Source organism: Pecten maximus, chromosome 4 (assembly GCF_902652985.1).
Source record: "Pecten maximus chromosome 4, xPecMax1.1, whole genome shotgun sequence".
NCBI classification, from domain to species: domain Eukaryota; kingdom Metazoa; phylum Mollusca; class Bivalvia; order Pectinida; family Pectinidae; genus Pecten; species Pecten maximus.
The window spans coordinates 3472521-3499654 of record NC_047018.1 but is presented as its reverse complement, the minus strand read 5'-3'; the positions used below and the strand labels follow the sequence as shown (position 1 = coordinate 3499654).

General features: G+C 39.8%; 1 protein-coding gene across 2 annotated transcripts; it reads right to left on the bottom strand.

The window, feature by feature from the left end:
- Positions 1-5959: 5959 nt before the first annotated feature.
- Positions 5960-27131, bottom strand: LOC117324987 (L-threonine ammonia-lyase-like; the record flags this gene model as incomplete). Of its 2 annotated transcripts, XM_033880854.1 has the most annotated exon segments (11): positions 5960-9154; positions 11846-11903; positions 12224-12391; positions 16206-16407; positions 24117-24207; positions 24390-24552; positions 24841-24896; positions 25636-25821; positions 26410-26455; positions 26840-26910; positions 27058-27131. In XM_033880854.1, coding segments are annotated over 11 exon segments (1217 nt in total), but the record flags the coding sequence as incomplete, so codon positions are not given.
- Between the last annotated feature and the right edge of the window lie 3 nt (positions 27132-27134).

Genomic DNA, 27134 nt, shown 5'->3' with positions numbered 1-27134 from the left:
CACAATAATCACTTGTAAAATTTATGAACATTTGTCAGAACCGTTCAATAATGGTGTATTGCTTTGATAACCATATTGTTTTACATGATGATTTTCCAGCAAAATCGAACGTGTTTTGATTCTTAAAATGAAAATTTCGTTATATGCTGGGCCTAGTCTGATAAATGCACGCCACTCGATAAATTAACATATGACGGGTAACTGGTAATGAAACGTGTTGAGTTCAGTAGGACTACGCAGTACTATCACATAATTTCAAAGAGATGTTTTGGAGTACCTACAGTAGTCTACTGTATCCGCGGTCAGTGATAACGGTACTCGCTTCTTGGATAATACTGAGAACGAGTATGCCTTCCCCGGCAAGAGTTCTGATGACGACTACACTAGGCTAGGCGGATCTATCAGAAATCGTTCGTCCATCCTCCAGAACTACGCTATCGCAGCTATATTATTCAATGCTCAAGCCTTTTGAAAATAAACTTATTTATCGTATCACGACAAAGGTTAAACACTAGATCTGCATCATGAATGAAATATGTTAGCTATCGATAAAGAAACTTCAAGCATGGCTACCATGTGTTCGTGCACACTGCTTTCTCGGCCAAAGGGAAGTAACTCCGATATATCAAGTGGCACACGATCGGAACCCTTTCGTAATTTCCTACGAAACCTACGTAGACAGCCGAAGGCGGGGGTTCCGAGCGCCACGAAAGCGTATTTTGAGTAACTATGGATTATAAATGTTGTATCTCTATATAGCTACTTCAATATTGGAAACAACGGGTTTCTTGATTAAAACTAGTAAACATTTCTCCATTGTGGTAGTAATATAACTATAGTTATAGCTATAGCTTATATATTAATAAAGTTACGTATATTTTTCACACATCCGCCATTTTTTTGTCCTGCTTAAATTAAAGATTATAAAACTACTACATAAACTGGTCCAATCCTCGAGCTCTGTTTGCTCCAAAGGCTGTAAAATCTTGGCATACCCCTTGATAGAAGGGGGGCAGCCGTTTATTATAAACAGAAACTTTTAACATATATATCATATTTTAGAATTAAAACGTAATTTTTTTAGCAAAGGTGAGCGAGAACTAAACCCCTCTTTTTATGGGTCATCAAGCACTTCAGGAAAAACCTTTTTTAAAAAGGAAACCTGCGCCCGGCAGTGTGGCAAAATGACCAGAAGGGAAGCACCGGGACTCCGCTTATAAGTATTATAACCATGCAATAATTAAACTTTACTAGACAAGTACACATCAAGTAACAAAGTCTTATCAAAATGAATAAAATTAACAATACTAATAATATATAAAACAAAGCATCAAAAAGAAAAACTAGAAATAAAGATCCACACATAAAAGGAGGAATGCAGGGGCGGTTGGAGGGATATCCTTTTCCAAATAATTCTAACGCTGAATTCTGCTACATTATAAAAAATTGTTTACACTTATTAAGGAACTTTCCAAGATGGCGTCATAAACTTCAAAGGATGGATTCTATAGTGGGGATGACCTTTGCGTTACAGGGGCTGGACAAAGCCCTTGACCAATGAAAGTTATGTATTTAGCACGTGGGTCACTGAGGCCCCACATTGACCACAACGACCATTGACCAATGGGAAGACACTAATTAGCATATTATAATTACATGCATGCATATTAACCTAATGTGTGAATCTTTATTGTACAAAAATATGTCTATAAATAGACATTTGTTTGGCCGCCTCGAAGAATGAAACTTCAAACAACGGGCGTATTTTGAGAAACTATGGATTATGGATTTTGCATGTCAACTTCACTACTGTAAACAACGGGTCTGTGGATTAAAATTAGTTTACATTTCTCCATTGTAGTAGCGTATTTTTAGCTAAAGTTATATTATTAGCGTACAGTTACGTATATTTTTCACACATCCGCCATTTTACCGCCTCGAAGAATGAAACTTTAACGGTAATCCGTACATGTTTTTGATTCAGATTTCATTCCTTCACAATCAGAAATATATAATCTGTCTATAATGGTTTGGTTGTTATTTTATATTCATTGATTTGTTGTCATTTAATACATACATAAATTCCGACGCTAGATGGGGTAGGTGTAAACTTACATTGGGTCACAATTGCGTTTGACGCATATGTTAACAAGTAGGAGGCAGAAATAGAAGAGTCTGATTGAGAACGATTGAACAGAAAGGTGATGACATAAAATATAAGGCGACAGACCTCTGAAGAGGTCTTTGCCTAAAAATCACAATCAATAATAAGAAAAAAATTAACATATCTGAATCGGAATCTGGTCTAACTGAAATAAAATTGATCATTTCATCGTATTTCTTGTGAAGATGTTATAGATACACTAATACATTGTTTGACCAGGGCAGAGACGTATATACCAGAGATACAAGTCTCTGACCATGGTTAGCTTGACATTCTTGTGAAGATGTTATATTACACTAATACATTGTTTGACTAGGGTAAGGTCGTATTTCTTGTGAAGATGTTATAGATACACTAATACATTGTTTGACCAGGGTTAACGTGTAATTCTTGTGAAGATGTTATATTACACTAATACATTGTTTGACCAGGGTTAGCTCGTAATTCTTGTGAAGATGCATGTCAGATTGTCGCTGATTACATGAAATAGACAACTCGTTATCAAAACTACACAATATTTTATTGCTCAGTAAAACTTTATACATTAGTATCGAAGAGTAAAACAATCATATTGCAAATAAATGTTGTTTATTAAAAGCTAACAAAGGTAAACAATGAAATGGGACTAATACCAACAGGTAAGCAAAACAATACACGTTCATAAATAAACTAGTGGTCTGTACAGCAGCCTCGTTATACAGAGACAGTTCTGTCTTCGGTCATTGTAGAGTTAAATTGAGGACATATAGAACTGTCTTCGGTCACTGTGGAGTACTGAGGATGATGTAGAACTGTCTTCGGTCATTGTAGAGTAATGAGGACATGTAGAACTGTCTTCGGTCACTGTAGAGTACTGAGGACATGTAGAACTGTCTTCGGTCAGTGTAGAGTACTGAGGACATGTAGAACTGTCTTCGGTCAGTGTAGAGTACTGAGGACATGTAGAACTGTCTTCGGTCACTGTAGAGTACTGAGGACATGTAGAACTGTCTTCGGTCACTGTAGAGTACTGAGGACATGTAGAACTGTCTTCGGTCACTGTAGAGTACTGAGGACACGTAGAACTGTCTTCGGTCACTGTAGAGTACTGAGGACACGTAGAACTGTCTTCGGTCAGTGTAGAGTACTGAGGACACGTAGAACTGTCTTCGGTCAGTGTAGAGTACTGAGGACACGTAGAACTGTCTTCGGTCAGTGTAGAGTACTGAGGACATGTAGAACTGTCTTCGGTCAGTGTAGAGTACTGAGGACATGTAGAACTGTCTTCGGTCAGTGTAGAGTACTGAGGACATGTAGAACTGTCTTCGGTCACTGTAGAGTACTGAGGACATGTAGAACTGTCTTCGGTCACTGTAGAGTACTGAGGACATGTAGAACTGTCTTCGGTCACTGTAGAGTACTGAGGACATGTAGAACTGTCTTCGGTCACTGTAGAGTACTGAGGACATGTAGAACTGTCTTCGGTCACTGTAGAGTACTGAGGACATACAGAACTGTCTTCGGTCACTGTAGAGTACTGAGGACATACAGAACTGTCTTCGGTCACTGTAGAGTACTGAGGACATATATAACTGTCTTCGGTCATTAGAGAGTACTGAGAACATATATAACTGTCTTCGGTCAATGTAGAGTACTGAGGACATATAGAACTGTCTTCGGTCACTGTAGAGTACTGAGGACATGTAGAACTGTCTTTGGTCACTGTAGAGTACTGAGGACATATAGAACTGTCTTCGGTCAGTGTAGAGTACTGAGGACATGTAGAACTGTCTTCGGTCACTGTAGAGTACTGAGGTCATATAGAACTGTCTTCGGTCACTGTAGAGTACTGAGGACATACAGAACTGTCTTCGGTCACTGTAGAGTACTGAGGACATACAGAACTGTCTTCGGTCACTGTAGAGTACTGAGGACATACAGAACTGTCTTCGGTCACTGTAGAGTGCTGAGGACATACAGAACTGTCTTCGGTCACTGTAGAGTACTGAGGACATACAGAACTGTCTTCGGTCACTGTAGAGTACTGAGGTCATATAGAACTGTCTTCGGTCACTGTAGAGTACTGAGGACATGTAAAACTGTCTTCGGTCACTGTAGAGTACTGAGGACACGTAGAACTGTCTTCGGTCACTGTAGAGTACTGAGGACATGTAGAACTGTCTTCGGTCACTGTAGAGTACTGAGGACATGTAGAACTGTCTTCGGTCACTGTAGAGTACTGAGGACATGTAGAACTGTCTTCGGTCACTGTAGAGTACTGAGGACATGTAAAACTGTCTTCCGTCACTGTAGAGTACCGAGGACACGTAGAACTGTCTTCGGTCACTGTAGAGTACTGAGGACATACAGAACTGTCTTTGGTCACTGTAGAGTAATGAGGACATGTAGAACTGTCTTCGGTCACTGTAGAGTACTGAGGATGATGTAGAACTGTCTTCGGTCACTGTAGAGTACTGAGGTCATATAGAACTGTCTTCGGTCACTGTAGAGTACTGAGGACATGTAGAACTGTCTTCGGTCACTGTAGAGTACTGAGGACATACAGAACTGTCTTCGGTCACTGTAGAATACTGAGGACACGTAGAACTGTGTTCGGTCACTGTAGAGTACTGAGGTCATATAGAACTGTCTTCGGTCACTGTAGAGTACTGAGGACATGTAGAACTGTCTTCGGTCAGTGTAGAGTACTGAGGACATGTAGAACTGTCTTCGGTCACTGTAGAGTACTGAGGACATACAGAACTGTCTTCGGTCATTGTAGAGTAATGAGGACATGTAGAACTGTCTTCGGTCACTGTAGAGTACTGAGGACATATAGAACTGTCTTCGGTCACTGTAGAGTACTGAGGACATATAGAACTGTCTTCGGTCACTGTAGAGTACCGAGGACATATAGAACTGTCTTCGGTCACTGTAGAGTACTGAGGACACGTAGAACTGTCTTCGGTCACTGTAGAGTACTGAGGACATATAGAACTGTCTTCGGTCACTGTAGAGTACTGAGGACATGTAGAACTGTCTTCGGTCACTGTAGAGTACTGAGGATGATGTAGAACTGTCTTCGGTCACTGTAGAGTACTGAGGACATGTAGAACTGTCTTCGGTCACTGTAGAGTACTGAGGACATGTAGAACTGTCTTCGGTCACTGTAGAGTACTGAGGACATGTAGAACTGTCTTCGGTCAGTGTAGAGTACTGAGGACATGTAGAACTGTCTTCGGTCACTGTAGAGTACTGAGGACATACAGAACTGTCTTCGGTCACTGTAGAGTACTGAGGACATATAGAACTGTCTTCGGTCACTGTAGAGTACTGAGGACATATATAACTGTCCTCGGTCATTAGAGAGTACTGAGAACATATATAACTGTCTTCGGTCAATGTAGAGTACTGAGGACATATAGAACTGTCTTCGGTCACTGTAGAGTACTGAGGACATGTAGAACTGTCTTTGGTCACTGTAGAGTACTGAGGACATATAGAACTGTCTTCGGTCAGTGTAGAGTACTGAGGACATGTAGAACTGTCTTCGGTCACTGTAGAGTACTGAGGTCATATAGAACTGTCTTCGGTCACTGTAGAGTACTGAGGACATACAGAACTGTCTTCGGTCACTGTAGAGTACTGAGGACATACAGAACTGTCTTCGGTCACTGTAGAGTACTGAGGACATACAGAACTGTCTTCGGTCACTGTAGAGTGCTGAGGACATACAGAACTGTCTTCGGTCACTGTAGAGTACTGAGGACATACAGAACTGTCTTCGGTCACTGTAGAGTACTGAGGACATGTAGAACTGTCTTCGGTCACTGTAGAGTACTGAGGATGATGTAGAACTGTCTTCGGTCACTGTAGAGTACTGAGGACATGTAGAACTGTCTTCGGTCACTGTAGAGTACTGAGGACATGTAGAACTGTCTTCGGTCAGTGTAGAGTACTGAGGACATGTAGAACTGTCTTCGGTCACTGTAGAGTACTGAGGACATGTAGAACTGTCTTCGGTCACTGTAGAGTACTGAGGATGATGTAGAACTGTCTTCGGTCACTGTAGAGTACTGAGGACATGTAGAACTGTCTTCGGTCACTGTAGAGTACTGAGGACATGTAGAACTGTCTTCGGTCACTGTAGAGTACTGAGGACATGTAGAACTGTCTTCGGTCACTATAGAGTACTGAGGACACGTAGAACTGTCTTCGGTCACTGTAGAGTACTGAGGACATGTATAACTGTCTTCGGTCACTGTAGAGTACTGAGGACATGTAGAACTGTCTTCGGTCAGTGTAGAGTACTGAGGACATATAGAACTGTCTTCGGTCACTGTAGAGTACTGAGGACACGTAGAACTGTCTTCGGTCACTGTAGAGTACTGAGGACATGTAGAACTGTCTTCGGTCACTGTAGAGTACTGAGGACATATAGAACTGTCTTCGGTCACTGTAGAGTACTGAGGACACGTAGAACTGTCTTCGGTCACTGTAGAGTACTGAGGATGATGTAGAACTGTCTTTGGTCACTGTAGAGTACTGAGGACATGTAGAACTGTCTTCGGTCACTGTAGAGTACTGAGGACATGTAGAACTGTCTTCGGTCACTGTAGAGTACTGAGGACACGTAGAACTGTCTTCGGTCACTGTAGAGTACTGAGGACATGTAGAACTGTCTTCGGTCACTGTAGAGTACTGAGGACATGTAGAACTGTCTTCGGTCACTGTAGAGTACTGAGGATGATGTAGAACTGTCTTCGGTCACTGTAGAGTACTGAGGACATGTAGAACTGTCTTCGGTCACTGTAGAGTACTGAGGACATATAGAACTGTCTTCGGTCAGTGTAGAGTACTGAGGACACGTAGAACTGTCTTCGGTCACTGTAGAGTACTGAGGACATGTAGAACTGTCTTCGGTCACTGTAGAGTACTGAGGACATATAGAACTGTCTTCGGTCACTGTAGAGTACTGAGGACATGTAGAACTGTCTTCGGTCACTGTAGAGTACTGAGGACACGTAGACCTGTCTTCCGTCACTGTAGAGTACTGAGGACACGTAGAACTGTCTTCGGTCACTGTAGAGTACTGAGGACATATTGGATTCACAAAGCAAATATTTAATGTATACATGGAGAACTTTGAAAATGTCCATAATGATTTAAAAGTCCAAAGCAGTAAATTATTATTCAATTAGAACTATTGTCTATGCAAGAAACCAATTTAGGCCTCTAGTTTTTAATAAAACTTGATACTTATTTAAAATAATCATGAAAAGCAATAAATAAATTCTGTCAAGCACCATTTATAATAACATACTTATATAATTATCGACATTTGGAAAAATATACATTTTAACACCTGAATTTTAAAAAAGTTATCACAGATATCTACATGTATTGTATGGGGGTGTATATATCTTTATGTTACTATCATCATCTGGAGAGTCTTCTTTAAGGTATGTTGGCTTTTGATATGAAACTTTAAATTCTCTCCAATAGATATTATTTCATTATACATGATAAATATTAAGTATGTTTTTTCTTTTTCTGTTAAAAAAATTCAAATAACTTGAAAAAACCTTCTGGTATAGAAATTCTATCATCTTTAACATTAAAAAATACCAATACAGAATGCCAGCAACATGTGAACAAATTAAAAATATGTATATGTACAAAACAGAAAAAATATCTTTAAAAGATACTGATTTGCTTCTGGAATCTATAAAAAAAAAAGGTCGTAAATGATATTTGGTCTGATATATCATACAGGTGGTCTCTCAATAAAATTATACATCATAATAAAGATCAGCAGAGTGAACACTTTCATAAAAGTGACACAAGTTCTATTAATCTGTAAACTGAGTTTGAACCAATTCCTGAATGATTACAATCCACTCTGACGAAACCAATACACCAGTACATTGTTTTGGTGTAGTATACTACATTAACAGAGGAATTGAGGAACTAACAACAGAAAATGAACTCGACTTGCAGGGTGATCTCTAGGCGACCTTGAACTTGAAAACATACTTATAAGTAGATATCGGGCAAACACGCCAGTTCCTGCTAAAGTCGATTGACTGACAATTGGATGGATTGACAAATGGAAAGGGAAAAACCATGAATTTCCTACTCTACATACCTGGTGTGATAACGTGACAGGATTTACCTGTTGTGTAGTGTATATTCTTTGGCATATACAATAACTCACATACAAAACTTAAAAATAGGCCCAATATAAAAATATGAATAAAATGTCAAACCGGGATAAGAGGGTAAACATTTGTTGTAGGACTGTATATCAATACATGTAAACACTTTATTGCCTGATGCCTAGTAGTCCAGTGTTCTATTTGTACCATATACTGATGTCGGGGAGAACCCTGTTAGAGAAACACAGACTCATGTGTATTTATAGTAACATTCACGGAGAACCCTGTTAGAGAATCACAGACTCGTGTGTATTTATAGTAACAGTCACACGGAGAACCCTGTTAGAGATTCACAGACTCATGTGTATTTATAGTAACAGTCACGGAGAACCCTGTTAGAGAAACACAGACTCATGTGTATTTATAGTAACATTCACGGAGAACCCTGTTAGAGAAACACAGACTCATGTGTATTTATAGTAACAAAGAACAACTACTTATGGTAAACTTCAGAGGATAACATAATAATATACCTTTCTTAACGTACACCGTTAGTTGTGTAAATCGGTACCATCTTAAAGGCATAATAAATATGGTACAGTTATTGATAAACAATGCACAAACCACACTGAGGTAACATCTAGGAAACCAGAATTAAAGCTCCGGCATTAAGGTGTGCTGGTGTTCACCTCTGTGTTGTCATTTATTTATATTTGTTGACAGCACAGAGTGACTGGGGCGTGATACAATTTTAATGTACAGGACCCCACACAACATGATCATACTTCTCCCTCAGAACATTCTCAAGCTCCTTACTCTGTTCTGCATCTCTGGTCTCCACCACACATTTAACCTGAAAATTGGATCACAAAATAACAATTCAAACTTTTGCCCAACAGTAAGAAAATAAACGAAATTCAAATACGGTGAGGTAATTAATGTTCACAGAAAGGGCGGTAACTCCTACTCGTTATCACAGGAAGGACGATAATTCCTACTAGTAATCACAGGAAGGACGATAACTCCTACTCGTTATCACAGGAAGAGCGATATCTCCTACTCGTTACCACATGTTGAGCGATAACTCCTACTCGTTATCACATGAAGAGCGATAACTCCTACTCGTTATCACATGAAGAGCGATAACTCCTACTCATTATCACATGTTGAGCGATAACTCCTACTCATTATCACATGTTGAGCGATAACTCCTACTCGTTATCACATGAAGAGCGATAACTCCTACTCATTATCACATGTTGAGCGATAACTCCTACTCGTTATCACAGGAAGAGTGATAACTCCTACTCGTTATCACAGGAAGAGTGATAACTCCTACTCGTTATCACATGAAGAGCGATAACTCCTACTCGTTATCACAGGAAGGGCGATAACTCCTACTCGTTATCACAGGAAGGGCGATAATTCCTACTCATTATCACAGGAAGAGCGATAACTCCTACTCGTTATCACAGGAAGGGCGATAACTCCTACTCGTTATCACAGGAAGAGCGATAACTCCTACTCGTTATCACAGGAAGGGCGATAACTCCTACTCGTTATAACAGGAAGAGCGATAACTCCTACTCGTTATCACAGGAAGAGCGATAACTCCTAATCATTATCACATGAAGAGCGATAACTCCTACTCGTTATCACAGGAAGGGCGATAACTCCTACTCGTAATCACAGGAAGGGCGGTAACTCCTACTCGTTATCACATGAAGGGCGATAACTCCTACTCATTATCACATGAAGAGCGATAACTCCTACTCATTATCACATGAAGAGCGATAACTCCTACTCATTATCACATGAAGGGCGATAACTCCTACTCGTTATCACAAGAAGAGCGATATCTCCTACTCGTACACTCCTACTCCTACTCGTTATCACAAGAAGAGTGATAGCTCCTACTCGTTATCACAGGAAGGGTGATAACTCCTACTCGTTATAACAGGAAGAGCGATAACTCCTACTCGTCATCACAGGAAGGATGATATCTCCTACTCGTAATCACAGGAAGGGCGATAACTCCTACTCGTTATCACAGGAAGAGTGATAACTCCTACTCGTTATCACAGGAAGAGCGATAACTCCTACTCGTTATCACAGGAAGGGCGGTAACTCCTACTCGTTATCACAGGAAGAGCGATAACTCCTACTCGTTATCACAGGAAGGGCGATAACTCCTACTCGTAATCACAGGAAGAACGATAACTCCTACTCGTTATCACAGGAAGAGCGATAACTCCTACTCGTTATCACAGGAAGGACGATAACTCCTACTCGTAATCACAGGAAGGGCGATAACTCCTACTCGTTATCACAGGAAGAGCGATAACTCCTATTCGTTATCACAGGAAGAGCGATAACTCCTACTCGTTATCACAGGAAGAGCGATAACTCCTACTCGTTATCACAGGAAGGGCGGTAACTCCTACTCGTTATCACAGGAAGAGCGATAACTCCTACTCCTAATCACAGGAAGAGCGATAACTCCTACTCGTTATCACAGGAAGAGCGATAACTCCTACTCATTATCACAGGAAGGGCGATATCTCCTACTCGTTATCACAGGAAGGGCGATAACTCCTACTCGTTATCACAGGAAGAGCGATAACTCCTACTCGTTATCACAGGAAGGGCGATAACTCCTACTCGTTATCACAGGAAGGGCGATATCTCCTACTCGTAATCACAGGAAGGGCGATAACTCCTACTTGAAATAACAGGAAGGGCGATAACTCCTACTCGTTATAACAGGAAGGGCGATAACTCCTACTCGATATCACAGGAAGAGCGATAACTCCTACTCGATATCACAGGAAGGCGGTAACTCCTACTTGAAATAACAGGAAGGGCGATAACTCCTACTCGTTATCACAGGAAGAGTGATAACTCCTACTCGATATCACAGGAAGGCGATAACTCCTACTCGTTATCACAGGAAGAGCGATAACTCCTACTTGAAATAACAGGAAGGGCGATAACTCCTACTTGAAATAACAGGAAGGGCGATAACTCCTACTCGTTATAACAGGAAGGGCGATAACTCCTACTCGATATCACAGGAAGAGCGATAACTCCTACTCGTTATCACAGGAAGGATGATAACTCCTACTCGTAATCACAGGAAGAGCGATAACTCCTACTCGTTATCACAGGAAGAGCGATAACTCCTACTCGTAATCACAGGAAGGATGATAATTCCTACTCGTTATCACAGGAAGAGCGATAACTCCTACTCGTTATCACAGGAAGGATGATAACTCCTACTCGTTACCACAGGAAGGATGATAACTCCTACTCGTTATCACAGGAAGGATGATAACTCCTACTCGTTATCACAGGAAGGATGATAACTCCTACTTCTAATCACAGGAAGGGCGATAACTCCTACTCCTAATCACAGGAAGAGCGATAACTCCTACTCGTTATCACAGGAAGAGAAATAAGTGCTACAACAAGCAACACCATGACTTTAATTGAGTAACTGTCTCACAACTCCTTTAATGGATATATAATAAAACTAAGTTCTTACTTGAACTGAAAATATGTCCGACTTTATCCAAGCACGTTCATGGTACATGTCTTTCAAACTGTAAAGAAAAGGCGACTTAAAATTATAGTTTAGAGATGGCTTAATTGCAAACTTTAAGGGTCATTTATTACGTTTGATTTCACAATTATTATCTACCATATACTATTCAAACAATAAAATATATTCATTACTTGAAGCAAGAAGTAATCTGTCTGATTTATACAGCCAAAATGTAGAGGAAAAGTTAAACATGCATATAAGACAAGAAAAAAGGACATATGAGAAAAAGAAAAAAAAACAAAGACAATAAACTATGCATCCCTATTAAATGCCATCCAATATGTTTGCAAAATCCATATAATACCCTACATATCATACCTAATTCCCATCTTGGAGATAGTTCTGGCTAATTCTGTGATACCTCCTGGTCGGTCACTGACTGTCACCACAAACCGGACCAGTCGTCCATCAGCAGCAAGACCTCTCTCAATGACTCGGCCTAGACAGGTTGTGTCAATGTTACCCCCACAGAGGATCACCACCACTCTGTAATACACAACACATCATGTCAATGTTACCCTCACAGAGGATCACCACCACTCTGTAATACACAACACACTGTGTCAATGTTACCCCCACAGAGGATCACCACCACTCTGTAATACACAACACACTGTGTCAATGTTACCCCCACAGAGGATCACCACCACTCTGTAATACACAACACACTGTGTCAATGTTACCCCCACAGAGGATCACCACCACTCTGTAATACACAACACACTGTGTCAATGTTACCCCCACAGAGGATCACCACCACTCTGTAATACACAACACACCGTCTCAATGTTACCCCCACAGAGGATCACCACCACTCTGTAATACACAATATACTGTGTCAATGTTACCCCCACAGAGGATCACCACCACTCTGTAATACACAACATACTGTGTCAATGTTACCCCCACAGAGGATCACCACCACTCTGTAATACACAACACACTGTGTCAATGTTACCCCCACAGAGGATCACCACCACTCTGTAATACACAACATACTGTGTCAATGTTACCCCCACAGAGGATCACCACCACTCTGTAATACACAACACACTGTGTCAATGTTACCCCCACAGAGGATCATCACCACTCTATAATACACAACATACTGTGTCAATGTTACCCCCACAGAGGATCACCACCACTCTGTAATACACAACACACTGTGTCAATGTTACCCCCACAGAGGATCACCACAACTCTGTAATACACAACATAGTGTCAATGTTACCCTCACAGAGGATCACCACCACTCTGTAATACACAACACACTGTGTCAATGTTACCCCCACAGAGGATCACCACCACTCTGTAATACACAACACACTGTGTCAATGTTACCCCCACAGAGGATCACCACCACTCTGTAATACACAACATAGTGTCAATGTTACCCCCACAGAGGATCACCACCACTCTGTAATACACAACATACTGTGTCAATGTTACCCCCACAGAGGATCACCACCACTCTGTAATACACAACATACTGTGTCAATGTTACCCCCACAGAGGATCACCACCACTCTGTAATACACAACACACTGTGTCAATGTTACCCCCACAGAGGATCACCACCACTCTGTAATACACAACACACTGTGTCAATGTTACCCCCACAGAGGATCACCACCACTCTGTAATACACAACATATACTGTGTCAATGTTACCCCCACAGAGGATCACCACCACTCTGTAATACACAACACATCATGTCAATGTTACCCCCACAGAGGATCACCACCACTCTGTAATACACAACACACTGTGTCAATGTTACCCCCACAGAGGATCACCACCACTCTGTAATACACAACATACTGTGTCAATGTTACGCCCCACAGAGGATCACCACCACTCTGTAATACACAACACACTGTGTCAATGTTACCCCCACAGAGGATCACCACCACTCTGTAATACACAACACACTGTGTCAATGTTACCCCCACAGAGGATCACCACCACTCTGTAATACACAACACACTGTGTCAATGTTACCCCCACAGAGGATCACCACCACTCTGTAATACACAACACACTGTGTCAATGTTACCCCCCACAGAGGATCACCACCACTCTGTAATACACAACACACTGTGTCAATGTTACCCCCACAGAGGATCACCACCTACTCTGTAATACACAACACATCATGTCAATGTTACCCTCACAGAGGATCACCACCACTCTGTAATACACAACATAGTGTCAATGTTACCCCCACAGAGGATCACCACCACTCTGTAATACACAACACACTGTGTCAATGTTACCCCCACAGAGGATCACCACCACTCTGTAATACACAACATACTGTGTCAATGTTACCCCCACAGAGGATCACCACCACTCTGTAATACACAACATACTGTGTCAATGTTACCCCCACAGAGGATCACCGCCACTCTGTAATACACAACACACTGTGTCAATGTTACCCCCCACAGAGGATCACCACCACTCTGTAATACACAACACACTGTGTCAATGTTACCCCTACAGAGGATCACCACCACTCTGTAATACACAACACACCGTGTCAATGTTACGCCCACAGAGGATCACCACCACTCTGTAATACACAACACACTGTGTCAATGTTACCCCCACAGAGGATCACCACCACTCTGTAATACACAACACACTGTGTCAATGTTACCCCCACAGAGGATCACCACCACTCTGTAATACACAACACACTGTGTCAATGTTACCCCCACAGAGGATCACCACCACTCTGTAATACACAACACACTGTGTCAATGTTACCCCCACAGAGGATCACCACCACTCTGTAATACACAACACATCATGTCAATGTTACCCTCACAGAGGATCACCACCACTCTGTAATACACAACATAGTGTGTCAATGTTACCCCCACAGAGGATCACCACCACTCTGTAATACACAACACACTGTGTCAATGTTACCCCCACAGAGGATCACCACCACTCTGTAATACACAACATAGTGTGTCAATGTTGCCCCACACACTAACACAACATTCTTTGTCAATGTTACCCCACACAGTAACACAACATTCTTTGTCAATGTTACCCCACACACTTACACAACATTCTTTGTCAATGTTACCCCACACACTAACACAACATTCTGTGTCAATGTTACCCCACACAGTAACACAACATTCTTTGTCAATGTTACCCCACACACTAACACAACATACTTTGTCAATGTTACCCCACACACTAACACAACATTCTCTGTCAATGTTACCCCACACACTAACAAAACATTCTTTGTCAATGTTACCCCACACACTAACACAACATTCTGTGTCAATGTTACCCCACACAGTAACACAACATTCTTTGTCAATGTTGCCCCACACACTAACACAACATTCTTTGTCTATGTTACCCCACACACTAACACAACATTCTTTGTCTATGTTACCCCACACACTAACACAACATTCTTTGTCTATGTTACCCCACACACTAACACAACATTCTTTGTCAATGTTACCCCACACACTAACACAACATTCTTTGTCTATGTTACCCCACACACTAACACAACATTCTTTGTCTATGTTACCCCACACACTAACACAACATTCTTTGTCTATGTTACCCCACACACTAACACAACATTCTTTGTCAATGTTACCCCACACAGTAACACAACATTCTTTGTCAATGTTGCCCCACACACTAACACAACATTCTTTGTCTATGTTACCCCACACACTAACACAACATTCTTTGTCAATGTTACCCCACACACTAACACAACATTCTTTGTCTATGTTACCCCACACACTAACACAACATTCTTTGTCAATGTTACCCCGCACACTAACACAACATTCTTTGTCAATGTTACCCCACACACTAACACAACATTCTTTGTCAATGTTGCCCCACACACTAACACAACATTCTTTGTCAATGTTGCCCCACACACTAACACAACATTCTTTGTCAATGTTACCCCACACACTAACACAACATACTTTGTCAATGTTACCCCACACACTAACACAACATTCTTTGTCAATGTTACCCCACACACTAACACAACATTCTTTGTCAATGTTGCCCCACACACTAACACAACATTCTTTGTCAATGTTACCCCACACACTAACACAACATTCTTTGTCAATGTTGCCCCACACACTAACACAACATTCTTTGTCAATGTTACCCCACACACTAACACAACATTCTTTGTCAATGTTACCCCACACACTAACACAACACACTGTGTCAATGTTGCCCCCAGAGTGACAAACAACATACAATGTTAATATCAGTTATACCTACTTTTTACCAGACAGCTCAGGTAGCATGCCCTGTATAATGGCAGCCAGACCAGTAGCCCCAGCCCCCTCCACTACCGCTTTCTCTAGCTCTATCAATCTGAGGATGGCCAGGGCAATGCTCTGCTCCTCTACGACCACCATCTTGTCTATTAGAGGGGCTGCAGTAACAAAAGCGTTCACTCCTACAGTTGGGACGGCCAGACCTGCAACATAATTACATTTGTAGCACCTCTACACAATATATACAGACACATTTGTTTGTAACGACCCCATCCTGGTAAATGAGGTGGTTAAAAGTTCATTTATTTGCCAATGATCAAAATTTTCACTGTAGTATTAACACCAAATACAGTTCTTGTTCTAGATAAGGGATGTTTGTTGTAGTAGCACATCCTAGTTCAAACAGATATTAAAACATAACTTCAAATAACGACAGATCATACCCAGCAAAACACCTGAGCTATAAAAACCTACTGGTGAAAAAAACAAAATGATGGCCAATAAGACAATTTTACTCAGCAAATAACAGCTCATATATTTGGTGCAACATCACAATAAATCTGACATATCACACTCGCATTATGACATCACAATAAATCTAACATATCACACTCACATTATGACATCACAATAAATCTAACATCTCACACTCACATTATGACATCACAATAAATCTAACATATCACACTCACATTATGACATCACAATAAATCTAACATCTCACACTCACATTATGACATAACAATAAATCTGACATATCACACTCTCATTATGACATCACATTTTGCACCTTTTTGTAATCAGAGAAGCCAAATAATGTGTTTGGTATAAAATCTATAACTCTTAAATAATACATGAATTATGAGACGAGCCAGATCTTAGCAGGGGGAATTGACATTGATATACCGTATATCGGTTTTTTTTTAGCGTATGCCAAATTTCACGTTTTCTGTACAAAATGACACGTTTAATTTTTAGCGTATTTCATTTTTAGCGTTTTCACAAAGTGTAATTCAAATTTTAGCGTACATATGTTTCATATACAACAAAAACGAAGAAGTACAGTAATAATAATTTATCTACACGTTTGTTTGCTTCAGCAAACTCAGGTCTGTCCCTGACCAGATTTTCTTTATCCTTCCGTGTAACGGTTACAAATCGTAGCTTGGCCATGTTTCACTTGGCAATGCGACTCTCGTTATGATTTCAAATAGATCTATACAAAGGACAAAACATATGGTCAACTGTGAGTACATTTTTATTGAATAAAACAGTTCAGTCGAGTCACGGCCAATTAAGCACACCTGTATACGGCATGTGTAAACAGGTGATCGGTTCATGACAACACCCCTACAAGGGAGCTAACTCCTACTGTAAAATGTGATCAATTTTAGCGATAACTTATAATTCGCGACCGAGTCTGGTCGTGAAAATAGCGAAAATTAGACACTCGCTAAAAAACCCAGATATACGGTATACTATGTATTTGAGTTATGAGAGGAGCCAATGATTAGTAGTGAGAATTGGCAATAATTTATACAATTGTGTCTATAAACCTTAGCGACAAGTATTGTTTTGACATGATTTATGCAGTTCCGTCTAAACCTTAGCGACAAGCATTGTTTTGATTTATACAATTCTGTCTAAACCTTAGCAACAAGCATTGTTTTGACATGATTTTTACAATTGTGTCTAAACCTTAATGACAAACATTGTTTTGATATGACTTTTACAATAAACCTTAGCAACAAGCATTGTTTTGATTTTTACAGTTCCGTCAAAACCTTATTGACAAGCATCGTTTTTAACATGATATTCACAATAAAACTGAGGGTCAAGCATTGTTTTGACATAATTTATACAATTCTGTCTAAACCTTAGGGTCAAGCATTGTTTTGACATGATTTAAAGTTCTGTCTAAACCTTAGGGTCAAGCATTGTTTTGACATGATTTAAAGTTCTGTCTAAACCTTAGGGTCAAGCATTGTTTTGACATGATTTAAAGTTCTGTCTAAACCTTAGGGACAAGCATTTGTATTTGTATGTATTTTTTAAGAATAACATCATGTACAAGAAAAACAATCTATGACCATTATGTTTTGGAGATCAGATTACCATTCTGTGGGTGATATTATATAACCTCCCATTATACCCTGATCAACTGAGATCAATCTGGAACACAGACAGGTAGCAAGTTCTATTTACCCACTCAGAACCAAATTACACAGTACTAATTACATATACACAGGAGGGTAGAGTTGACCGACTTCCAGAATAACAAAGAGAAATTCAGGATAGGCATGTTAAATGTCACAGTAATCAGAGCATTAGATCAGTCAAAATAACGCCAAAACACCATTACAATGCAGTGATTAAATTGCCAATCATGAATTCCAAACAGCATTCTTAATATAACACTACTGGAAAGAACATTTCTCACCAGGATATTTACCAGTAGGGAACCAGGAACATGTCTCACTAGGATATTTAATAATTTACCAGTAAGGAACCAGGAACATGTCACACCGGGATATTGACCAGTAGGGAACCAGGAACATGTCTCACTAGGAAATTTACCAGTAGGGAACCAGGAACATGTCTCATTAGGATATTGACCAGTAGGGAACCAGGCACTCTCACCAGGATATTTACCAGTAGGGAACCAGGAACATGTCTCACCAGGATATTGACCAGTAGGGAACCAGGAACATGTCTCACCAGAATAGGGAACCAGGAACATGTCTCACCAGGATATTTACCAGTAGGGAACCAGGAACATGTCTCATTAGGATATTGACCAGTAGGGAACCAGGCACTCTCACCAGGATATTTACCAGTAGGGAACCAGGAACATGTCTCTCCAGAATATTTACAAGTAGGGAACCAGGAACATGTCTCATTAGGATATTTACCAGAAGGGAACCAGGCACTCTCACCAGGATATTGACCAGTAGGGAACCAGGAACATGTCAAACCAGGATATTTACCAGTAAGGAACCAGGAACATGTCAAACCAGGATATTTACCAGTAAGGAACCAGGAACATGTCTCATCGGGATATTGACCACTAGGGAACCAGGAACATGTCTCACCAGGATATTTACCACTAGGGAACCAGGAACATGTCTCACCAGGATATTTACCAGTAAGGAACTAGGAACATGTCTTACCAGGATATTTACCAATAGGGAACTGGTGAGACATGTTCCTGGCTAATTAAATTGACCCTTATTGGCCTACCCATCAAAGCAAGGGGTCAGTCTGGGCCAACATGTACATACCATTACAATAGAAATCAAACAAATGATAGTCAAAAATGTGATTTCCCAAAATAAACTAGAATAAAGTGTACCCCCTCCCCAGGGGCAAACGTGAGACCCCAGGGTCATGAAATTCACAATTTTGGCAAAGCATCTTAAAACCCTTCCATCTATGCAGAGTATTTGATTATAACTTATTAGGGTCCTGAGAAGAAGATTTTTGAAATTTCAGTCAATTTGACCCTTTTAAGCCCTGCTAATCAGCTCCTGGGGGTCAGTCTGGGTCTATATGTGAACACCATCAAACTGTCATCTCATGCTAATAATGTTAACCAAGTGAGAATGAACTCCAATAGAAATCCAACAAATAATTGTCAAAAATGTGATTTCTTTATATAAAATATAGTAAAGTTTACCCCCTCCCCAGGGGCAAATGTAAGACTCCCAGGGTCATGAAATTCACAATTTTAGATTTTTGAAATTTCAATTTGAGTCTTTTTAACCCCACCCCTCAGGCCCCTGGGGGGTGGGGACCATATCATTCACAATTTTGATTGACCTTTAGCCATAGAAGCTTCCTGCCAAAATTCATTGAATTTGGTTCAGCAGTTTTGGAGAAGTCGAAAATGTAAATTGTTTATGACAGACAGATGACGCATGACGACGGACAAAAGGCGATTAGAATAGGTCACTTGCGACCTCATCTCAGGTGACCTAATAAAAAGTATTTTGCACAAAGAGAAAAAATGAACAGCATTTATAGGCATTATCCCCTTTGTATATTATGACGTCATCAGTATGGTACTGTTACTATGTTATTTAGAAGCACCTGAAGAGTAAAGCAGAAAAAGCTCATGCTAAGTAAAGATTTTGTTGTTTATCTCTTTCTATATACAATGTATACATGTTTTTCATATTGTATCATACCTTGTATATAATATTACCTTTATATGTCATACAATGTATAATTATCTCCTGACAAACTATACAATATAAGTATACCTTTCATACAAGATACAGGGTTTTTATTTTTCAAAATTGGTCCAAATGGAGGTATAATAAAGTACATGTACAAACTATGAGACAATTATTGATATAATCTATACGCATGTTTATCTTCATTTCTTGGGGGAGGTGGTCAGTATGGGATAACATTCTCACAACAACTAGGTTCAAGTGAAGACAAGTTTCTGGGAACTGTCACAGTAACACTTCAAGCAGCTTTACAGAATTCCAAGTTGTCTCCAGTGAAATCTTACAGGGAATTATAAATTGTTCCTAAAGAACAATACAGGGAATCAAAAATTGTCTTAAAAAATAACGAGTGGTTTCTAGAGAAGATTTACAGGGAATTACAAGTTATCACTAGGGAGTGTGACAGGGAACTCTTACATACCATTACACATTGTCTCTTGTTTTCTGGGTCTGCCAAGTAATACTCAGCAAAACTATCAGTCTCTTCAAGCCCTTTACAAAAAATATCAAGATGTTTATCAGGAGAAACAATCTGACAGCCTGAACCAAATGTATTGGGCAATATTTTAGGGTACAGGCCAAATGACTGGGCTAATATTCCAGGGCATGGGCCAAATGACTGGGCCAATGTTCCAGGGCATGGGCCGAATGTATGGACCAATATTTTAGGGTACAGGCCAAATGACTGGACTAATATTCCAGGGCATGGGCCAAATTACTGGGCCAATATTCCAGGGCATGGGCCAAATTTATGGGCTAATAATCCAGGGCATGGGCTTAATGTATGGGCCAATATTTTAGGGTACAGGCCAAATGACTGGACTAATATTCCAGGGCAGGGGCTAAATGTATGGGCCAATATTCCAAGGCATGGGCCGAATGTATGGGCTAATAATCCAGGGCATGGGCTAAATGTATGGGCCAATATTCCAGGGCATGGGCTAAATGTATGGACCAATATTTTAGGGTACAGGCCAAATGACTGGGCCAATATTCCAGGGCATGGGCCAAATGACTGGGCCAATATTCCAGGACATGGGCCAAATGTATGGACCAATATTTTTAGGGTACAGGCCAAATGACTGGGCTAATATTCCAGGGCATGGGCCAAATGACTGGGCCAATATTCCAGGGCATGGGCCAAATGACTGGGCTAATAATCCAGGGCAGGGGCTAAATGTATGGGCCAATATTCCAGGGCATGGGCCAAATGACTGGGCAAATATTCCTGGGCATGGGCTAGATGTATGGACCAATATTTTAGGGTACAGGCCAAATGTATGGGCCAATATCCCAGAACTTGTGAAGGTGTTACAGAGGGTTATGAAATACAATGATGTCACTCAATAAACAATAACACTTGGTATTTGTACACAATGCAAGTCAGTGTCCACTACAAAGGGTTTAACCTGAAGCTTACCATCTGCCAGTGTTGAGATAGGTTTCTCAGCTTTCGAAGTACCTGTTCAGCCAGAACCACGAATAACTATAACACCTAGAGGTATCATGAAGGTGTATCTATTATTTACTACTGAAGTCTGGGGCTTTCATTGCTATCTTAAATTGAATTTATCTTTCATTGATACCTACAACATCCACGAGTTCTACTAGTGGGGTGACACCTAAAGGAGTGTCACAGAAAGAATGAAGTGTAGTTAGGGAAGATAACTCTGGATGAGCACAAAAGACAGAAAAAAATAAATGCTGAGGGTGATACAGAAATGTCCGTCTTGAGTTCAGAGGTTCCATGCACGAGTCCTGGTTTACATCAAAATCATTCAATGTCAATATTTCGACCAATAAGAAGCATCAGCGTGGTTACACGTATATGGCAAGAAAATCCGTGAGGTTGAATTTGCATCTAAAATTTGACCGATTGAATTCCTCAATGTGGTTGCTATGGCAATGAATCCCATGTGGTTGAATTCGAATTCCCCTATTTACAAAAATGTACCATTTTGCATCCAAATCCATTGTCTAAACTTCGACAAATCAGAAGCCTTCATATGGCAATGATACCCATGCAATGGAATTCGCAGTCCCCTAATACCAATATATACCATATACCAATGGTAATCGAAATCAAACAATATCTAAATTTTCACCAGTCAGAGGCAAATAAGTCTGTGGCGGCCCTCTTGGCTGACCGATTGGAAAATAAAAGATCAGTTGCAAACCCCATGACATTGAAGAACATTTGTGTCAATTTTTTTTTAAGTTGGGCACTAAATAGATTATTGGTTATCTTATAACACTGGTAACCCCAAACACCTTTATTTTCTTTCCTTTAGCATAAATACCTTCACTTGCTCTTAATTTTCTCACTTGCACTTAATTTATTCGCGCGACATTTAAAACTCTCAAATACGTTTGAATATTAATACTGGCGCGAGGAAATTGAAGGTTTGAGGGTTACCACTGTAATAATTTTCATAATTCTTCAGTTTTCTGGAATATGACACATTAATTGATTATGAGACATCAATTGGCATCTATGCAAGCATACGTTAGGGTCTCTCGTGTGTTGTTGTTCAGTGAGGTAGTCACCCACTACTATAAGGAGACCCAGCCTCAAAACGATCCTGATTGCAATATATACACGTGGTGATAAAACAACCAAACAATCAACCCTAAGTTCATCTTAGTAACAGATGTACTCGCGGTATTCTAATCGATAAATAATTACATATACGATCAAAGATAAAAACAAATGTCATGTATATCATTATGATGTCAAAATCAGGGCTTCTAGGGACCACAGAACCAAATCAAAAATAGATTGTGGGTTTTTTCCCGTTTGGGCAGAAGATTTAATAGGAAAGTGAATGCATCCGGGCCTACTGATTGGATATTTAGGTGACTGGTGACGTAACATCCGCCACCTCTCGATAAAATACGACCCTTTTTCAAAACCCTATTGTGGCCGTTCTATGAAAGATATAGAAAAACTAAAGATACGCTTTTCTTCAGAACTATCTCTTCTTGTTATGTTTGGAGTTTCAGATTTTTGGATTGAAACGCTGATTTTTAAGGACCGGTTAAACAGAAGCTACCGGTCAAAATGACGATTTTGGCATGTTTGACCCAAAATATCTCATAAATAACAATTTCCACAGGGATACCACACACATCCAGACCTAGATCGAGTCAAGTTTTACAATGGTTCAAAAAACCATAGAGATTGTATGTGCCATTTTTTCCACCCTCAAATCGCTACAATAGCCGGCAAAATGGGTGAATTAGCCCATACTTTCATTTCGCTCCGCAAGGAACGATAATTGAGTTATCGCCCCTTACTACACTCCATTCTTTACTGGTTTAGGTGCAAATTTATATATGTTTAATGCAATGAACAAATACTGATATCCTATGCCATTATTATAACAGCAAATTCATTACCATTTTTACCATATTGGGCCCCATTCCTTTGTCACCAAATGTACACTACAAACAGGAATACATGCCGACGTTTGCACCAATATGATTTCTTACAGTGCCATACATGTAAGTCCATCAGTATGTGAAACTACTTCACTGTTAAGACGTAATTCCACAGTACCACACTCACTCGAATGGAGACTCATTGCAGAGTAAACTGAAAATTGGAGACCAGATTCAGATGAAAAAAAAAAAAAACAGATTAAAATGAAATTTGCCTCCTGATGACTGTATCTTACCGTCAGCCAGTGTTGAAGTTGTAGTAGTATATACTGGCTTGCCTGCTTTCATCGCCTCAGCAAAACTAGGGCAGGTCTCGGACTCAACTCCCTGTAAACGTAACATTGTATTAGGGGACAGGCCATTCGTAAGGTAGGTCCATGGCAAATATATAACACACGAAAACAGTTGGATATCCATCCGATATTAGGAACTACATTGGTTAAAGATAATAATCTAGGCATGATGGCTTCAGACACATAATTTTCTGGAACAATAACTTAGATACTTACAATAATCTGGACTGATGGCTTGAGACTTTTGATGGCCAGTGCAGCCCCAGCGATGAGACCAGCACCACCTACAGGGATAACACAAGCATCAAGGTCAGGAACTTGCTCCAGAATTTCTAACCCTACTGTTCCCTGGCCTGCCAAGATGTGTGGATGGTCATACCTGACAAAAAATAATACATATAATCCACACTCCTCGTAAATAAAAGGTACGACATCTGATCATCAATGATACAATACAAAGAATACCCACTATATGAGTATAGTTCCAGAAGATAAGGAATACAGACTATGTGAACCTAAAACAGGGTGTAAAAACTAAAAACCTAAAACAGGGTGTAAAAACTAAAAACACATAATTAGTTATCCTTCCATTTTCATTGACAATGAACAGTGAAAAGAGGTGACAATTTTTGTTAGTTGATTAATGCTTGTTGATAATTGTACAAACCCATTGATGTACATCAGATCCTGTTCCTTTCCAAGCTTCATAGCATGTTCTCTCGACTAAAAGTACAAAACACTCACATACAGAATTATCTATAAACGATGAATTACCTGATTATCTTTATTAAAATAACTGATTACGTGTATATATGCAAATGTATATGCTGAAATAGCTACATAAAGACTCTGAAATTCTAATGCCATGTGGATTATCTACCAGCATTACTTATGGTAGTGGCATCTTGAATGCTGCCATAGAAACAAAAACTGCATTTTCTCCCTATTGAAAGACAAAGATATTTATTATCTATCTCAAAGATGGCTGCTGAACCATTGAAGTGTTGCAGAAAGGATATTGTTGGAGAATATGATATTGCTGAACCTCTGAACTGTTGGAGAATATGATATTGCTGAACCTCTGAAATGTTGGAGAATATGACATTGCTGAACCTCTGAACTGTTGGAGAATATATATGACAATGCTGAACCTCTGAACTGTTGGAGAATATATATGACAATGCTGAACCTCTGAACTGTTGGAGAATATGACATTGCTGAACCTCTGAGCTGTTGGAGAATATGATATTGCTGAGCTTCTGAACTGTTGGAGAATAAGATATTGCTAAGCCACTAAAGTGTTGGAGAATATGATATATCTGAGCCTTTGAACCGTTGGAAACTATATTGCTGGAGAATATATTATTGATAAATTTAAGTCACACACGATTGTGGTGAAAACTCCATGGTAATAGATCAGCTTACCGGTATCCCATGTAACTTAAAAAGGAAGTAAAATTACCTCAGAGATATCCTTCCCTGTAACAATGACATGAGCACCGTAGGACCGACAAGCCTGCACCTTCATCAATGGAGCTATTTTAGGCATCACCACAGTAATTGGGATGTTGAGTTCCTTGCCATGGTAACTAAGTGCGAGGGCATGGTTACCAGCACTGGCTGCCACAACTCCTTTTTCTTTCTGCTCCTGTGTAGACAGGAAGATTAGTTAACAGGCGCGGATCCAGGAATTTGAAAGGGGGGGGTGTCCAGTAATTCAGTGGTCAAATTTTTTTTGGCAAGGGGTCTGGGGGCCAAAATTACGGAAAATGAAATGATTATAGCAAATTTTACAATCTTTCAGGAATAGGATTTTCCATAAGCGGGGGGTTTTGGCATAGGTGGGTTTTTGTTTTAAGGCTATAAAAAAATTTCCCTCATCCTGAACTAGTTATCCTGACGACATCTGTTTATGTTGACCATTTAATGTTTCACTATCTGACTTGATCAAATCCGTTGAAGAATTATCCCATAACAATCATCATAAATGGTAGTTAGCATTGATTTCTTGGACACAGAAACTGGGGTCCTCGACTCATGCTTCTCTTGTGGTACTTACTTACACCTGGTACACACTATATCTCTTAACATTGGGGCTCATCAAAATAGATATCGACATTGAGCTCTTTTACTTATTAAGTAATGCTACAAAATGATAAATCTGATAATGATAAATTCATCAAGTAATACTGGTTAACATGTGTGACCACCGGTTTCATTGACCTAGGGCTCCTACCTTAGGCAGCATCATCAGGGTGTATCTTGCTCCTCTTTCCTTAAAACTGTCAAAAGATAAAGGTGTACAATTCACAGAATATCCATGGCAATTTTTGTATGGTTATTATCAACATATAAATTTCACAGAATGTCTAAGGTTATTGTCAACATCTAATAGATCTCAATTGCAATTTAGCTGTAATCAAATTTGAAGAGTATATTATTTACATTTTGTTCCCATGTACACTTACAGATAAATAATATACTCTTCAAATTTGATTACTGGTACATTGCAATTGAGATCTACACGTATACGTATAAGTGACATCATTTTCTTCAACAGATCTGTGAATATTAACTGCTCAAAATCAGATATCCTTTATGAATTCAAGTATAAAATGAATATGCCTTGCTTGAATTATTGATAAATTGAGGATTAATATATTTACCTTCCAGTGAACTGCAGAAATTCCTTTTTAAAGAATATATTTACACCTAAAAGTCCTGATAAACGAGATCGCTGGAAAAGACAATCACATCTTAAAGCAAGATTAATTTCATAGTTCAGTAAATCTCATACATATTTGTGAAACTCTAAATACATGTTAAATATATAATTGAAATCTGTGATTATATACAAGTAATGCCATCATTATATGATACCTACTGTACAAGGAGTCTTCATGATGCCATCCCTTATTTTGTAGGCAGCTGCACTGATGTCTTCAAACTGTATTTTTTGAT